At 42.1% G+C, this 15,983-nt stretch overlaps 1 protein-coding gene across 1 annotated transcript in view; it reads left to right on the plus strand.

The window, feature by feature from the left end:
• The first annotated feature begins 1,119 nt into the window (after positions 1-1,119).
• STT3B (STT3 oligosaccharyltransferase complex catalytic subunit B) overlaps positions 1,120-15,983 on the plus strand; it is a 102,891-nt gene continuing 88,027 nt past the window's right edge. The window contains exon 1 of the mRNA XM_070359884.1: positions 1,120-1,832. Within this exon, the coding sequence (XP_070215985.1) occupies positions 1,531-1,832 (302 nt within the window). The 5' untranslated portion in view covers positions 1,120-1,530. The remainder of the gene's footprint in view (positions 1,833-15,983) is intronic.

Below are 15,983 nucleotides of genomic sequence, written 5' to 3' on the forward strand. Positions count from 1 at the left end.
GCACTTCTAGTCTTTATACACGTTAATTTTTATTGAAATATAGTTTCAATAAAACTTGGTTACCCCACTTATATTTAAACTTATTTTGCTTTGAGTTTAGTCTACCCGGTACCACTTTCTTTTGGGGAGCAGGGGCGTGGGTAAACGGGGAGAAAGATGTAAAAATACAACCTAGACGTGCAAAAATTCGTATACAGGAATTCGCTATCACCTGCTAAAAACAGGATTGGGTAATAGCTGGAAGTCCACAGAAAGTTTCACTCGACTGATGGAGTATACGCAACTGTTAACAACGATTTCCTACATTTGCCCTCATTTCCAGAGAATCAACGTTATCTCTGCATTCAGGAAAATACAAGAAGTGAAAAACGCCGGAGAAAGTCGCACTTCACTTGCCCCACGTGGTCCTTCCCGAGCTAGGGGCTTCTCCGCCAGCTCCAACGAATTTCCAGCGCCGGCAAACGCGTCCTCGCGCGCGACCTCTGAGGCAGGCTGCGGGTCGCAGCTCGCAGAACGGAATCTGAGCGCGGCCGCGGCGGTTCACTTGACGCGCCAAGAGCTGGCGCCTAGGGGCGGCAGAGCTCTGCGCGCCCGACCTACGCGCCGGGCACTAGGGCAGAGCGCCTGCGCGCCCAGTCACGTGCTGGGCGCTCCGCGCAAAGCGGGTTAAAAGTGACGACCGCGGAGAGCCCGTGAGAGCCTCGCCGGTCCGCGCGGCGCTCCTCGAGTCCCCTAACCCGGTTCTAAGGGAGGTCGTCCGGCTCTCCTTTATCACTTCCCGCCCTCTCGGCCCGGCTCAGCTCCACGCAACGCCAGCACACTTCCTCGCCGCCTACATAAGCGCGTGAAACCGCCTCTTTCAACTGACAATGAAGCCGTAGCCGCGCAGCACGGCCGCTGCGGGCCAACGGGCGCGAGGCCGGGAGGGGGAGGGGGTGGGGAGAGGAGAACGGTTGGGCCGAGCCCCGCCCCAGCTCGCACTCTTATTGGCCGGCACCAGGGCTCTGGGCCCGCCCCCTTACGGACCTGTCGCATTGTGACAGGCGGAGGGGCCAGTTCCTGTTGGGTCGGGGGCGGAGCCAAAGGTAGCCTGAGCTCCGCCCGGACGCCCGGGGGCTCCTCCTCCTGTTCCTCACGGCGCGGCGGGCGGCGGTTGTGAGGGGAATGTCACTGCTGCTCCGAGCGGTGGTGCCGCCTCCGACTGCTCCTGCTCTTTCTCTGGCGCCCTCGTCCCGTCAGTTTCCGCCGTTGCCGCAGCTGCACTGAGGAGACGGATGGCTAGAGGGGCGCAAGGGCCATCCGAGTTGAGAGAGCGGCGGTCGCGGCCACTGCTGAGGCGGAGACTCCCCGCCGCCGCCTCCACCCCCAGTTTTCTGGCCTCGCGGCGCTGAGGGCGGGCGCGCGCCGCGCTCTTCCCTCCTCCCTCTCCTCATTCTTCCTCCTCCTCCTCCTCCTCTGGGTCCCCGCCCAGCACCCCTCGCACCAGGCGGCGGCGGCGGCGCGGAGCGAGACCCGCCGCCGGGGCACAACATGGCGGAGCCCTCGGCCCCGGAGAGCAAGCACAAGTCGTCCCTCAACTCGTCCCCGTGGAGCGGCCTCATGGCCCTGGGGAACAGCCGGCACGGGCCCGGGGCCCAGTGTGCGCACAAGGCGGCGGGCGGCGCGGCGCCTAAGCCGGCCCCCGCGGGGCTGTCCGGGGGGCTGTCGCAGCCGGCCGGCTGGCAGTCTCTGCTTTCCTTCACCATTCTCTTCCTGGCCTGGCTCGCCGGCTTCAGCTCGCGCCTCTTCGCGGTCATCCGCTTCGAAAGCATCATCCACGAGTTCGACCCGTGGTGAGTGCCCGCCGCCCCTCCCCCGCCGCCGCTACCCCCCCACCCCCCCCACCGCCCGCTCTGCCCGGACCGGCCGTGGGTCCCGAGCTCGGGCGCGCCCCCGTCCGCGGGCGAAGTTTCCCCGCGCGGCTCGAGGCGGGGCGTCGGGGCCCGAGCGGGACCTTGACCCCGGGCCGGGCGAGCCTGTCGACTCCCTGGAGGGCGAACGTGGCTCTTCGAGGCCGGCTCGGCCCCCGGAGCCCGACCCGCCTCGCGGGGTGCCGGACGGCGGACTCCCCGCCTCCCCACTGCCCGGGGCTCTCAGCTTCTCGGGCGCCTTTTCGGCTGGCTGGGGTGGGATCGCCCAGGGGGGTGCCCCGTTGCAGTTGGAGGTGAGTCCCGATGTGCCGGAGCCTCGTCTGCTCAGACTCGCAGTTGCACGCTTTTACGTTGTCTCTCTGGGCTCTCAGACGGGAAGGGAAAAAGCGAGGTGTTGGAGCAAAGGAAATAATATCCCTGAAAGTGATCTGAAAGCTAGGGACGCTAATTTATTTAACGTGAGATATTGTCAAGAGTGGCTTTTTTTTTTCACGGCCCTTAAGTGCATTCCGCACCTCACCGGTTCCACAGTTACCTTGGCTCATGACACTTAGCCAAACTGTCACCCTCAGTATGTTATGCACAATATCCGAAAGCGTTACATTAGTTCCTTTATTGGTCTCTGTAAGAAGGTTTGTGGATTAGAGAACAAACGGTAGCATAGTGGATGGGAGCCCTGGATTTTAATACTGAAGTTGCACATGGCATCAAGGACTGACCTCAGGTTTTAGGAAATTACCCCATTAAGAGCACTGGCTAATTTATCTAATTTTATTCATTGGTCTGTGATAGGAAGAGTGCTTTAATATTTTTTGCAACTTGCCCAGCCTAAGTTTCCTGTGGGTTTTATTTTAGTCTGAGTCTATGCCTTTTAACTAACTTAATTCATCTTGACCCATCACCGTTGAGTTAATCTTACTTCCTTATGATCAGACCCGACTAAACTGGTATTTATCGCTGGGATTAGAGAGAAAATCTTCTTGAGAGTTACTAAATATATGACTAATAAATATTTGGGGGAGTGATGTTAAAATACCAACTGAAGTTCTGTCACAGATAGAAAAATTGGTAGTGCATCGTCTGTTGAACAGCAGAGGGGTCCACTCCTGGAGAATTCAATTTACATAGACAATTAACAGCTGTGACATGCTTCCCTGAAACGTTTTCAAAAGCATTTTAGAGGTTTTTTTTTTTTTTTCTTTTTAAAATAACTTTTGTGTTACTTGGAATCACAGAAGAAAATAAATTCCTGTGAAGCCTTATGAACCAGAGTATTCTTAGTCCTAGCTTTTAAACACATAAGCAAGTGAGATTAAAAATGAAATTGGAACCAGAAAATGAAAACTGCTAATATGTTGCTGAACAATGTGAAAAGAGAAAGTTCTGTTTTTTCAAATTACGGGAGCAGAAGTGCATGGTTGACCAAACCTTTCGGGTAACAAAAGTTGTGAATTCTGTTTCTGGAGAGTATAATTTTTAAAAGCAGAATTTTTATTAGTAACATTGAGGCTTAAATTAAAGATTGCAGAGAAATTAACAGCTACATAATGAGACGATTGGTATTTTTCCTTATTTTGAAGGAAGGTTAGACCTGTGCATCAAGCCAGCCAAAGAGTTTTTACTAAAATTGAATATTATTCATGAAAAGTCTTACTGGATTGCTTCACAGATAAGTTTTTTTTTAATATGGCAAAAAATTAAAAGTTGATTTCTTCTCTAGTTTCGAAAACATACTCCAAGGGTTTTTGGAGAACAAAATCCTTTTTCACTCACATAAAAATTTGTTTTGTGTCCCTTTTTCTATGTATAAGACACATTTTAGAAGCATCCTTTAGTAGAATATATAACGTTTGACTTTGATTCATATACTCTAAAAGTATATAAACCTCAGAAGTCTTAAAAATCTATTTGATGTAGCTGTTCAGCTTACTGATAGTTTTAATATTTATGTTTTGTTATATTCTTGGTTAAACATTTATGTTCATACTGTTAGATAATTCTGACTAATAGTAAATAGCCTTTTATAATAAAGGAATTTTTCCTATCTTTTATTGTGAATGGAGATTTGCCAGTATAAATCTTAAATATAATTCAGATGACTTAGAATTTTCAGTCCAAAAAAAAAAAAATTCCTTGTTTGCTCACTTACGTTTTTCCTGTCATGTCTTTCAAAGAATTCAGGTATCTTATTCTTAAAATCCATTCTTACTGAAAAATTAAAATTTTAAAAGTAGTTTTTCTTCAAAGCTACTAATAGTACCAGCACTTTGATTCTCAGACACTCAAGTATTATACTGTCTTGGGAGTCTCTCAGATTACTGTTTTAATATGTAGTAGTGACATGAACCTTTAATAATATTTGAATGTTCCTCTCAAGTTCTGTACCCGCAAACCAATTTTTCTCTGACCTTCCCTGATCCTTTTGTTTTGTTTTTTTTTCCCATGTCTCTGTACACTGGCTTCACTTCTGAGGTCTTTTTAGTGAAAAGTTTACTTCCTCTGTTTGATTGTAAGTTATTTCTATAAATTTTAACAGTAGTACTTATATTGTGTAAGACTCTAGTTAGCTGCCAAAGGTGACTCATTGTCACAAAGTTATACTTGTTTTTTAAAAAGTTTGTCATTCAAGTTATTTTATAAAGCTTACCAGTTGTTAGAAGGTGTGGTATGTGATGTTCATTAATATTTACTGAATTTTAAAGTACACTGCACTTTTTTAGAACTTCACTGCATTTTGGGTAATGATCTGTTCCCCACTTCACTTTAGTAATTTTCCCCCTTATCAGTTGAGTTGATCATACATGAGGACACAGTTTGAGAATTTGTTGTTTGTACTTGGCAAACATTAGGTTGACCAACTTGTTTAACAGCACCTAATTTTATCTTTTTATCTGGTGCAGAATGTAGTTTCTACTTATTTTTGTTGTAGCTGTTAATACTTTTATATTAACCAAATGCTTTTCCCATAACCATTATCTTGTTAAATTGTGGTAGCTTTTCCCACAGATACAGTGGAAAAGCTCCCTATAAAAGAGGAGTTGCTCTTTTCCCCTGCCTGCAAGGTTGGAAAGGGGTTCTCCCTGGAGCCTGGAAGGAGAATTCTCTCAGCCTTGAGTTTTGACTGCAGTTAACTGTAAAAGGGTAGCAGGGCAGAAAGCTGCAGTTTATGGAGTTGAAACTTGGGAGGCAATTTTCCATAGAAACTTTGGTATAAATAGGTTAATTAGTACCAACATGTTTTCAGAGGAGTGATAAACCTTTGGAACATAAGCTGTAAGTTGGGGACTACTTCCTGTACTTTGAGGTCTCCATGTTTTTCTTCACTTGACAGATGACAGAGGCTGTCGACCTCAGTTCTGAAGATGACAAAATGGGTAACAAAACCAATTTTAGAACAGAAGTGTCACAAAATCTTAAGTCTCTTTACGGGAATCGTTAGTAGCAGCAACCCAGAGGCCCTTCAGAACAGGTGTACTGTCACTGATTTCATTGTAATTGAAAACTCCTTAAGCCTTGAGCTCTGGAGATCTTTCCACTTGTAAGAACACTTAGGGAGGAGGCGCAGGAAGTGTGTGAGCTCCTGGGTTGGATGAGGGGATTGGACCTGCTCCCACTGGCTGAGTATGGTGGCTCCTCTAGGTAGTAATCACGGGTTTCCTGAGGCGTCTCATAGGTGCTGGGGAAGTTAGGCTCTGTCAGCAACCACTCTGGAACTTTTTTCTGTCCTTATTCATGTATTGAGGGCCAACTTGAATAAGACTGCACACACCCCTTACTGCCATAAGCAGTTTGCACAATGTTGGTCTGAGAAATTTGATTAAGGAATTGCGTTCTAGGTTCTGACCCAGTTATTATGAATATGGGCAGACTTACTAGCCTGCCCATGCTTTGTCTTCTCTGATTTTTATGCTATCAGTAAGTTTTGGGTGCTTTGTGTGGTATGAGAAAGTGTTAAAAGTTGTCTTCATTGTAGTATCTTATTATGAATCAGTGCATACATGCTCTCAGAAATAATGGAATGATTGATATTCTCCAGTGACTGAAACATTTTTTTCCCTCATTTTGTTTACTTTGAAAACTTAATGCTGTTAGGGAAAGACAATACTGCAGTTAACCTGTATTATAAAGCACTGTACAGTTCAGCAGCTCAGTATATTGCTTGATTGTCATATTATGAAAATTTTCAAGCATACAGAAAAGTTGAAAGAGTTTTACAGTGAGTGCTCATACTGAACATGTAGGTTCTGCACTTTGTTGTTTAGTTGCTAGGTCGTGTCCGACTCTCTTGTGACCCCATGGCCTGTAGCCCACCAGGCTTCTCTCTGTGGGATTTTCCAGGCAAGAATAGTGGAGTGGGTTGCCATTTCCTTCGCCAGTTAGTATTTACTTAATTTGCTTTATCATGTCTTTCTATCTGTCCGTTACTGCTTTTAAATCCTGCTTGTAGGATACTAATAGTACACTGTAATGTGAAGAATGTTATCTTTGTTCCTCAACTCTGTGATAAAGAGGAGCTCTTATCTCTGGGTAGCATTTATTTTCTATAATACTTGAATATAATGAGCATAAATACAGTTTATATATCATCTTCAAATTGAACTGCAGGTTAGAATCAGATTCAGTCATTCTGGGTTTTGGTTAGTAACTCACCTGAGTACATTATAAGTCAGTGCTTTTAGGCCAAGTCTGTTAAACGACTTGAAAGTGAAAAGAAAGTGAAGTCGCTCAGTTGTGTCTGACTCTTTGTGACTCCATGGACTGTAGCCTACCAGGCTTCTCCGTCCGTTTTTTCCAGACAAGAGTCCTGGAGTGGGTTGCCATTCCCTTCTCCAAAGTTGAATCCTATGTCTCAGGAGAAATTCTGAAGGTTTTATTAGATTTAGTTTTTGTGGAACTCCTAAACTCGTTTGAATTATTAGAAGCCTTTTATTGGTGAGCCTGTGCTTATTATGAGTTCTTTTTTTCTTCTTTTTTTTTTTTTTTTTTTTTTAGCGTTTTGGCTGTTCTCCATTGCTGTGTGCAGACTTTGTCTAGTTGCGCTGCATGGGATTCTCATTGTGGTGACTTGTAGAGCACAGCCTCTAGGGCGCAAGGGCTCAGTAGTTGTACATGGGCTTAGTTGCTCCTTGGCCCATGGAATCTTCCTGAACCAGAGATTGAACCCCTGTCTCCTGCATTGTTTTAGAGACTTAAATAATGGCAAAACTTAAATAATGGCAATACTACACACATAAACTGGATTTTAATTCTACTGCTAGTGTAAAGGTCTAGTCACGCATCCATGACTTTTTTGAGACATCACCACTACTGCTTTTGGATTAAAGCACTCTAGTACTCTTGCCTGGAAAATCCCATGGACAGAGGAGCCTGGTAGGCTGCAGTCCATGGGGTCGCTAAGAGTCAGACATGACTGAGCGACTTCACTTTCACTTTTCACTTTCATGCATTGGAGAAGGAAATGGCAACCCACCCCAGTGTTCTTGCCTGGAGAATCCCAGGGACGGGGGAGCCTGGTGGGCTGCCATCCATGGGGTCACACAGAGTCGGACACGACTGAAGTGACTTAGCAGTAGCAGCAGCTCCTGCATTGATCAGTGGCTTCTTAACCACTGGAACACCAAGGAGCCTTCTGATGAATCTTATTCGTGCTTTTTTTTTTTTTTTTTGCCATGTTTTATCCACATGGAATGTGTAATTGAGTATTATGTATGATTCCAAAAGTGGCTTCTCTCAGTCCCTGCAATAAACGGGAAGAAAGGAAAACATGTTCAAACAATGTAGGACCCACAGTTGTTAACACATGGGCAAAATTAATACTTTTGAAAGGGGAAAATATATAAATGGTTAACCTGCTATTCCATTTTTACTCCTTCATTTGCTTAACTTGATTCTGGTGGCTTTTTTGTTTTTAAACCTCTGGCTTTTTTTCTGAGAGGGTTTCTATGACCTTACTTTATCTTCTTATATAAACAAATAATTTCCAGGAATTTAGAAATTGATAGAAAATGTGTGCTTAGTCACTCAGTTGTGTCTGACTCTTTGCAACCCCATGGACCCCACCAGGCTCCTCTGTCTATGGGGATTCTTCAGTCAGGGATACTGGAGTGGACTGCCATGCCTTCCTCCAGGGGATCTTAACAACCTAGGGATCAAACCTAGGTCCTCCAGCATTGCATTACAGTCTGAGCCACCAGGGAAGCCCAAGAATACTGGAGGGGGTAACCTATCCTTTCTCCAGGGGATCTTCCTGACCCAGGGAGACCCAGCGATTGAACCAGGGTCTCCTTAATTGCAGGTGGATTTTTCACCAGTTGAGCTACCAGGCAGTACTATAAGATTAAAAGAAAAATCTGTTAGGGGAGGGTCAGGACTGGAAGTGGAGAAGGAAATGGCAACCCACTCCAGTATTCTTGCCTGGAGAATCCCAGGGACAGAGGAGCCTGGTGGGCTGCCATCTGTGGGGTCGCACAGAGTCGGACATGACTGATGTAACTTAGCGGCAGCAGCAGTGGGGCTGGAAGAAACAGGACTCAACTCAAGGCTCTCATACCTTAGGTAAATGTAGGTTAACTGGCATTTATAGACTTGCCAGGAAACTGAACTACTGTTTGGAGCCTTATTTCTTCGGAAAAGGACTTTCATAGTTTTAAATGAAAGACATTTAAACATTTTGGAATATAACCTGTATTTAAGTTGGTAAATATCTTTATGTTGTTCAGGTTTGTACTATTTTTAGAAAAGCAAATTTCTAGGAAATTGTGACTGGCATACTGAGCTGACCATGTCATCAGTGACTTTTCTTTCTTTGGAACTTAATATTGCAGGATAACTTGAATGTGTGTTCTAAAAAGTGGTAAATGCTTAGTTTTTACATGGTCTTATAACTTGATTTTAGATCTTAGAATTGAAGAGGTCAGGTAACATCTTTTATTTCAGTAGATAAAAAATATTTCAATGCAATATTACTCTCAAAGATTGTATAATACAGGTCTGCCTGTTCTCCAGAATCTGTCCTTTTTATTACATCTTTTGCCTCCAAGGCAGGATTAAATGACAGCATCCTCCATTTAATTTATGTTTTTTAATCAGTCGCCCTGATTTAAATCTTAACACGTTGGCCTATCAAAATGCCTGGGCACACACAGTTCCTGTTCTAGCAAACTACACACTCACTAGTTGGATGATGGCTAATTACTTCGTTTGTTTTGATGTAAGGAAGAGAGAAGAGTTGATGGTGGCTTAAAGTTGTTATACCCGAATGACTAGGCAATTTTCAGAGAGGGGCTTTTAAGGGAATAGCTGAATGAGAGGGAAAAATGATTGAATCCAGTTGAATGTTTTCATTTAGATTTGCCTATAAAAAGTTGAGAGAAATGAATTTGGAAGTATCACGCCATTCCAGTTAAGGGAATTATGGTTGTTACTGTTCAGTGGCTAAGTAGTGTCTGACTCTTTGCTCTTGGAATTCTATAGTCTAAAGGACTATTTAGAGAGTTAATGTTGGTCAGCTTGTCTTGTTTTCAGGACAAAGATGCTGACTGCCAGAGGACTGGAGTACTCTTTCTAAGGTAGTATAGTTGTGGGTTGGCCAAATTCTTTTGTATTTTCATTGCATCTGTGTTTGCATTAGAAGTTTTTTGAGAAGTTGTTTGGAGATTGTTACTTCAAAAGATGAGGGGAAGCTAGTGTCTACCCTCACTTAAATCTGTCTGGGAGATCTTCGCAGTTCAAGTTTAGCTGTGGAAATGGCTTTTGTGTGAAGTTTGACTGTTTTAGAACTAGGGATTTTCAAAACTCCATCAGTTATCTGTAATTTCTGTAAGTTACTAGTTTCCGTAGTTCAACTTTCAAACTTCTGTTTTTGATTTTTTTTTTATTCTTATCTCAAGGGAAATATTACCACAGAAAAACAAAGAAATTCTATGTTTCTGTTAGTAAAGTACTAGCAATTTGCTGATAACCAAGTTGGTAAGGTTTCTTTTGGAATTTCCTTTTAATTTCTTTCTCATGCCTTACAGGTTTACTAGCTATTCTCAAGTAAGGATTTTTCTTCATACTGTGGATGTTCTTTTCTTTAGTGATACCTCGCAGTCTCTCCATCCTACAGATGACTTGGACTGAATTTGGTTTTTAAATTTAAATTATTGGATTCTGTTTTTTTAGATAGATGGATAGATAATATTACAGCATATACTGTTTTTCATACTGTTTTAAAAATTAAAATGTAGTAATTCGTAATTAATTTCTAAAATGCTAGTATATGCATACCTTAAATGTGCTCCTGGCCAAAACCTGGAAACTCACTTGTTACTATCATGCCTTTTTAATTTTTTTAATTGAAGTAAAATGGACATATAACATTAGTTTCAGAAATACAACATATGATTTAATATTTGTATACATTTTGAAATGATGACCAGGGGAACTCTAGTTAACATCTATCAATCACCTTATATAGTTACCTTCCCCCCTTTTTTACTGGGATGAGAACTTTTTAGATCTACTCTCTTAGCAATTCATGCTTATTCTTAAAACACCAGTAACTCCTGTTAAGTAGAATGTAACCTTTTAAAGTAGTTTTTATTATTAAACTAGTTATTAGGACATGAAACAACAGACTGGTTCCAAATAGGAAAAGGAGTGCGTCAAGGCCATATATTGTCACCCTGTTTATTTAACGTATATGCAGAGTACATCATGAGAAACGCTGGACTGGAAGAAACACATGCTGGAATCAAGATTGCCGGGAGAAACATCAATAACCTCAGATATGCAGATGACACCACCCTTATGGCAGAATGTGAAGAGGAACTCAAAAGCCTCTTGATGAAAGTGAAAGAGGAGAGTGAAAAAGTTGGCTTAAAGCTCAACATTCAGAAAACGAAGATCATGGCATCCGGTCCCATCACTTCATGGCAAATAGATGGGGAAAGAGTGGAAACAGTGTCAGACTTTATTTTTCTGGGCTCCAAAATCACTGCAGATGGTGACTGCAGCCATGAAATTAAAAGACGCTTACTCCTTGGAAGGAAAGTTATGACCAACCTAGATAGCATATTCAAAAGCAGAGACATTACTTTGCCAACAAAGGTTCGTCTGGTCAAAGCTATGGTTTTTCCAGTGGTCATGTATGGATGTGAGAGTTGGACTGTAAAGAAGGCTGAGCGCCGAAGAATTGATGCTTTTGAACTGTGGTGTTGGAAAAGAATTCTTGAGAGTCCCTTGGACTGCAAGGAGATCCAACCAGTCCATTCTGAAGGAGATCAGCCCTGGGATTTCTTTGGAAGGAATGATGCTAAAGCTGAAACTCCAGTACTTTGGCCACCTCATGCGAAGAGTTGACTCATTGGAAAAGACTCTGTTGCTGGGAGGGATTGGGGGCAAGGGGAGAAGGGGATGACAGAGGATGAGATGGCTGGATGGCATCACTGACTCGATGGACGTGCGTTTGAGTGAACTCCGGGAGTTGGTGATGGACAGGGAGGCCTGGCGTGCTGCGATTCATGGGGTCGCAAAGAGTCAGACACGACTGAGCGACTGATCTGATCTGATCTGAGACCATCTTACCTGTGTAATTCATAGAAAAAATAATGGAGTACAGAATTTCTGGAAGGTGGCATTCTTTTAGTTTTTGAGATATTCTGAAAATGTCTTAAATATTTACATAAAAGAATCATATTCTGTCAGTGAGAAGATATTCAGCTTCAGTCTGTTAAAAATATTTCCCTTACAGTGAAACACATACTGAAAAGTATATAAACCTAATGTGCAGTGTAGTGACTGATTATAAAATAAATACCAACGTGACCATCACCTCCATCATCAAAAGAATTGCCACCACCGGGACATCCCCTGGTGGTCCACTGCCTAAGACTCAGAACTTGTAATGCAGGGGGCATGGGTTTGATCCCTGATCAGGAAACTAGATCCCGTGTGCTGTGACTAAGGCCCAGTGCAGCCAAATAAATAAATATTTTTTTAGGAAAAAAAAAATTTCTGCCTCCTCAGAATTCTTGTTGTGTGCTTTCTCAATCCATCCCCCTCCCCACCACACACGTGATAGTAGTTACATTCTGCTTTTTCTCCTAGGTGGTATAATTCTGAGTGCATTCCTAAATAATATAGTTTTGCCTATCTTAGAACTTTAGAAAAATGAACTTGTGGCTTTTGTGTCTTGCTTTTTTGTTGTTCATCACTGTAAGATTAATCTTCAGTGCTCGAAGGGTGTTGAGAGTATGTCGGAAATAAGGTTTGACAATAATTTGATTCACCATACTTTTCAACCACCTGAGGAGGTTGCCTGCTCTTTTGCATCAGAAGTATCTGTAAGACAAGTTTTTTTTAAGGTATGGAGCGATTTAATCTTTTCAGACAGTAAGACTACAAAGAGGTTGGAGGAGGAGACATCACTTTGAGGAGACAAATGATAATCAGATAAATGCAAAATTATTGGCTTTTTAAACTGTAGCTTTTGCCAACTGTTCTTTTTAAAGTATATACACTAAAATTTACATAAGGAAAAGTTGCTGTAGTTCTTGAAAGAGAATGTTGAAAGGGGAGCTGAAATATAGGAATTTAGGAAAACCCTAAGACTGAACTGTTTAATGTATTAATATTTTTGTAGAGGATCGTTGACTCCAGGTTGTTTGTGATTTTGTGTAGATATTATGGGCTCTTGAACAGCTTTCTTTTGTCTGAGTGTTGTTTTCATGTTGCTTTCTTCCAGTCTTCCATGGCCACCATTTTTATTGTTTTCCCATATTGTTACCCACCTGGGTTCTTCGGGCTTCCCTTATGGCCCAGCTGGTAAAGAATCTGCAACGAGGGAGACCCAGGTTCAATCCCTGGGTTGGGAAGATCGCCTAGCGAAGGGAAAGGCTACCCACTCCAGTATTCTGGCCTGGATAATTCCATGGACTGTATAGTCCATGGGGTTGCAAAGAGTCAGACACGACTGATCGACTTTGACTCTGGGTTCTTCAGTCAATAGAAATTGATAAGAGGCCTCTTTAATCAATAGATATCGATAAAAGGATTCCTGCAGCAGGAGGTAACAGAAATAAGTAACGGGATCCCTTGCTTGCATCTTGCAGAGGGGTGAGCTGGTCCCTTAGGGGTGATGGTAGGATTGGAGGGTTGGGTCAGGTGGGTGGCTTAAGGTAGTCTTTCTACCCTGTTGATGCTGTGTGCAGGGATAATGTGCAACTTGCTTTTGGTCCTGGCACCTCAGAAGTAGTGGTTTTTTGGCCTTTTTGTATGGTGTTTTTCATAATTTGCCCCAACCTGCACAGTTATTTTTAGTCCCTTATAGTTTCTTTGTATTCTGTTGCTCAGGGAGATGTTTGTCCATGTACAAGTGCTGTAGGAAACGGTCCCAGGTCCCAGCCAGTTTCAATATCTTTTTTCTTTTATTGATTTAGTAGTTATCTTGGTCTTCAAGAAGAATGTGAGAGGGGTGATGGTAGAATCCTTTCAAAAGCTTCTTGGGATAAAAAATTTTTTTCAGAGAGGTAAAGAAGAGGTTGTTGATTTTTATGTAGGAACTTAGTATTTATTGGGGTGTGAGAATTTGTCATGTATTAGGAGGTGATTTAAAGATACTATTGGAAACGTTATTCCAGATTATGAGCTTCTAATTAGCAGTTCTTAAGTGAAACAAACATATGAATGCTTCTAATGCATTTCTATTTATTGGCCAGAATGATTTTGATGAAATTTAGTGGTATTTTTCTGCTGTGCTTTAGTATGGAACCCATGCTACTTCAATGGATAACAGTTGGTTTCTTCTGTGAACAAAAAAGACTGTATAGTTAATTCATTAATAGTTGAAGGAGAATATAAATCTCGGACTGTCTTTCTTCAAACTTCAAATTGAGCTAACCAGTATTCATAAGGAAGATGTATTTATTATCCTTTCTTCTCCAAATCCCATGTAATGCATGCCAGAGAGAAACTTTGAATTAGGCTCTATTTGTATAATGGTCCAACTTAAAGATTTAAGCTATTTTAACACTTTCAGGGTTTCTCATGTGAATTCTTCAGGGAAGTAGGAAATGCCCAGCATACTTCTTTCAGAAATAACAATCCAATATAGTTTATCTGTTTTATGTGAGAGATTTAGGTACAAGTTTTATTAATCCCAGTATAAAGCAGACTTCAGTTAAATTTTGTTTATGATTGTTCATTTAACTAAATAGGCCAGAGCCATTTTGAACAAGATTTTAACACCTGTAATGTAAAAACACTTAAGGAGACTTAAGTTGTTATTCCTTCTTTGCCTAAATTATTATTGAGATATTGTTGTGGTGTTATGGTGCTCATTTCCCCCTCTAATGAATAATTATAATTTATAATTTATTGTTATTACTATACAAAGACAAAGGAAGATCCTTAAGAACATCATCTTCCTAGAATATCTACATTATATTGGGAGCGTAGTGAATGTTCAACAATGATAACCACATTTTATGTTTTGGTCATGACAGTGATGGAACAAGAAGTGTTTATTGTGTAATAAACTTTGATAAACTTTGGCTTTGACTGTGCTGTCAGGAAAATCATGTGTAGTTGGGATAAAGTGGTAATAAGTCATATTTGGTCTAAATTGTCTTCTTTGTGTACTTAGTCATGTCTGATTCTTTGCGACCTGCCATGCTCCTCTGCCCATGAAATTTTCCAGCCACTGAAGTGGGTTGCCATTTCCTCCTCCAAGTGATCTTCCCAACCCAGGGATTGAACCCATGTCTCCTGTGTCTCCTGCATTGGCAACCGGATTCTTTCCAGTGCCGCCTTGCAAACCTTAAATCCCCTTGCAGTTTCCTAAATGTTGAGAGCTTTGAATATGTCGTTTGTATGTTAATGAGTGAAGTTTGGAAGCCCCTGGCTCACCTGAGGATGGGAGATGGTTGCCAGTGGTCTGACTTTCAGTTCCACCCCCTGACCTCCAGGGAAGGGAGAGGAGCTGGAGTGATCTAATCACTGGAGAATCACCAGTGGCCAATAATTGAATCAGTTGTTCCTGTGTAACAGTCTCCATAAAAACCAAAACAGTCGGAATTGGAGAACTTCTAGGACCTTGTAGAGACTGAGCGATGGGTTCAGAGAGAGCGTGGAAGCTCCGTGCCCCATCCGGCACACCAGCTCTTCACCTGGCTGTTCCTGAGTTCTCTCCTTTTATATTAAACCAGTGATCTACTTAATGAGATATTTGAGTTCTGTGAGCTAGTTTATTAATCCAGCTCAAGGGGACATGGTTGGTTAGAAGCACAGGTGACCTGGACTTGTGATTGGCATCTGAAGTTGATGAGGTGCTTAGTCTTGGAGGTGTGAGCCCTTCACCTGTGGGATCTGATGCTGTCTCCAAGTAGATAATGTCAGTTGAGTTGTAGGACACGCAGCTGGTGTTGGAAAATTTCTTGGTGGTGTGGGGAAACACCCCCATTCCCTGCCCTCATCACACACACTGGAATGCTGTGGTGAACTGCTTATAGTGAACATCAAGATCTTACTCTCAATAAAGATGTCATTTTAATGTTAAGAAAGAAAGAGTTGAAGAAAGTAGGTGATAATGTTTGTAGATGTAATCTACCTGAGCATCAGGAATTGCCATCAGCAATTGAGAGATGGCTAGTTGGATGGATGGATGCCTTAGGAATAATTTTAAGGGAGGGAGATTTTAGTTACATGAGTAAATATTTCTTCGAAATACCAGCAACTCTTAAGTAAAAGTTTTGTCTCACTAGTTAAGGAACATTGAATAAGAAAAGACAGGTAAGTTAATATCTAAAAATCATATGAATGATACAGTTTAAGTGCTGTGTTCTTTTGAGATGATAAATGAAAAAAGATATCAGCTATAGAAGAGTAAAATTCACAAGCTGGCATTTCATTTGAACTTGAGAAATAATGTCTTGGTGTGGGAAAATAGGAATGATCATTATATACACAGGTACTAGTTAGAATATGCTAAATTCATAAAAATAAGTTTGGATGTGGTTAGATTAATGATCCCTTTGGTTTCTCTGTTCTTGACTTAGCTTTATGGTAACAGGTAATTAATATGGAAATTAAGCA

This window comes from Bos mutus, chromosome 22, assembly GCF_027580195.1.
Source record: "Bos mutus isolate GX-2022 chromosome 22, NWIPB_WYAK_1.1, whole genome shotgun sequence".
Classification (NCBI taxonomy): Eukaryota; Metazoa; Chordata; class Mammalia; order Artiodactyla; family Bovidae; genus Bos; species Bos mutus.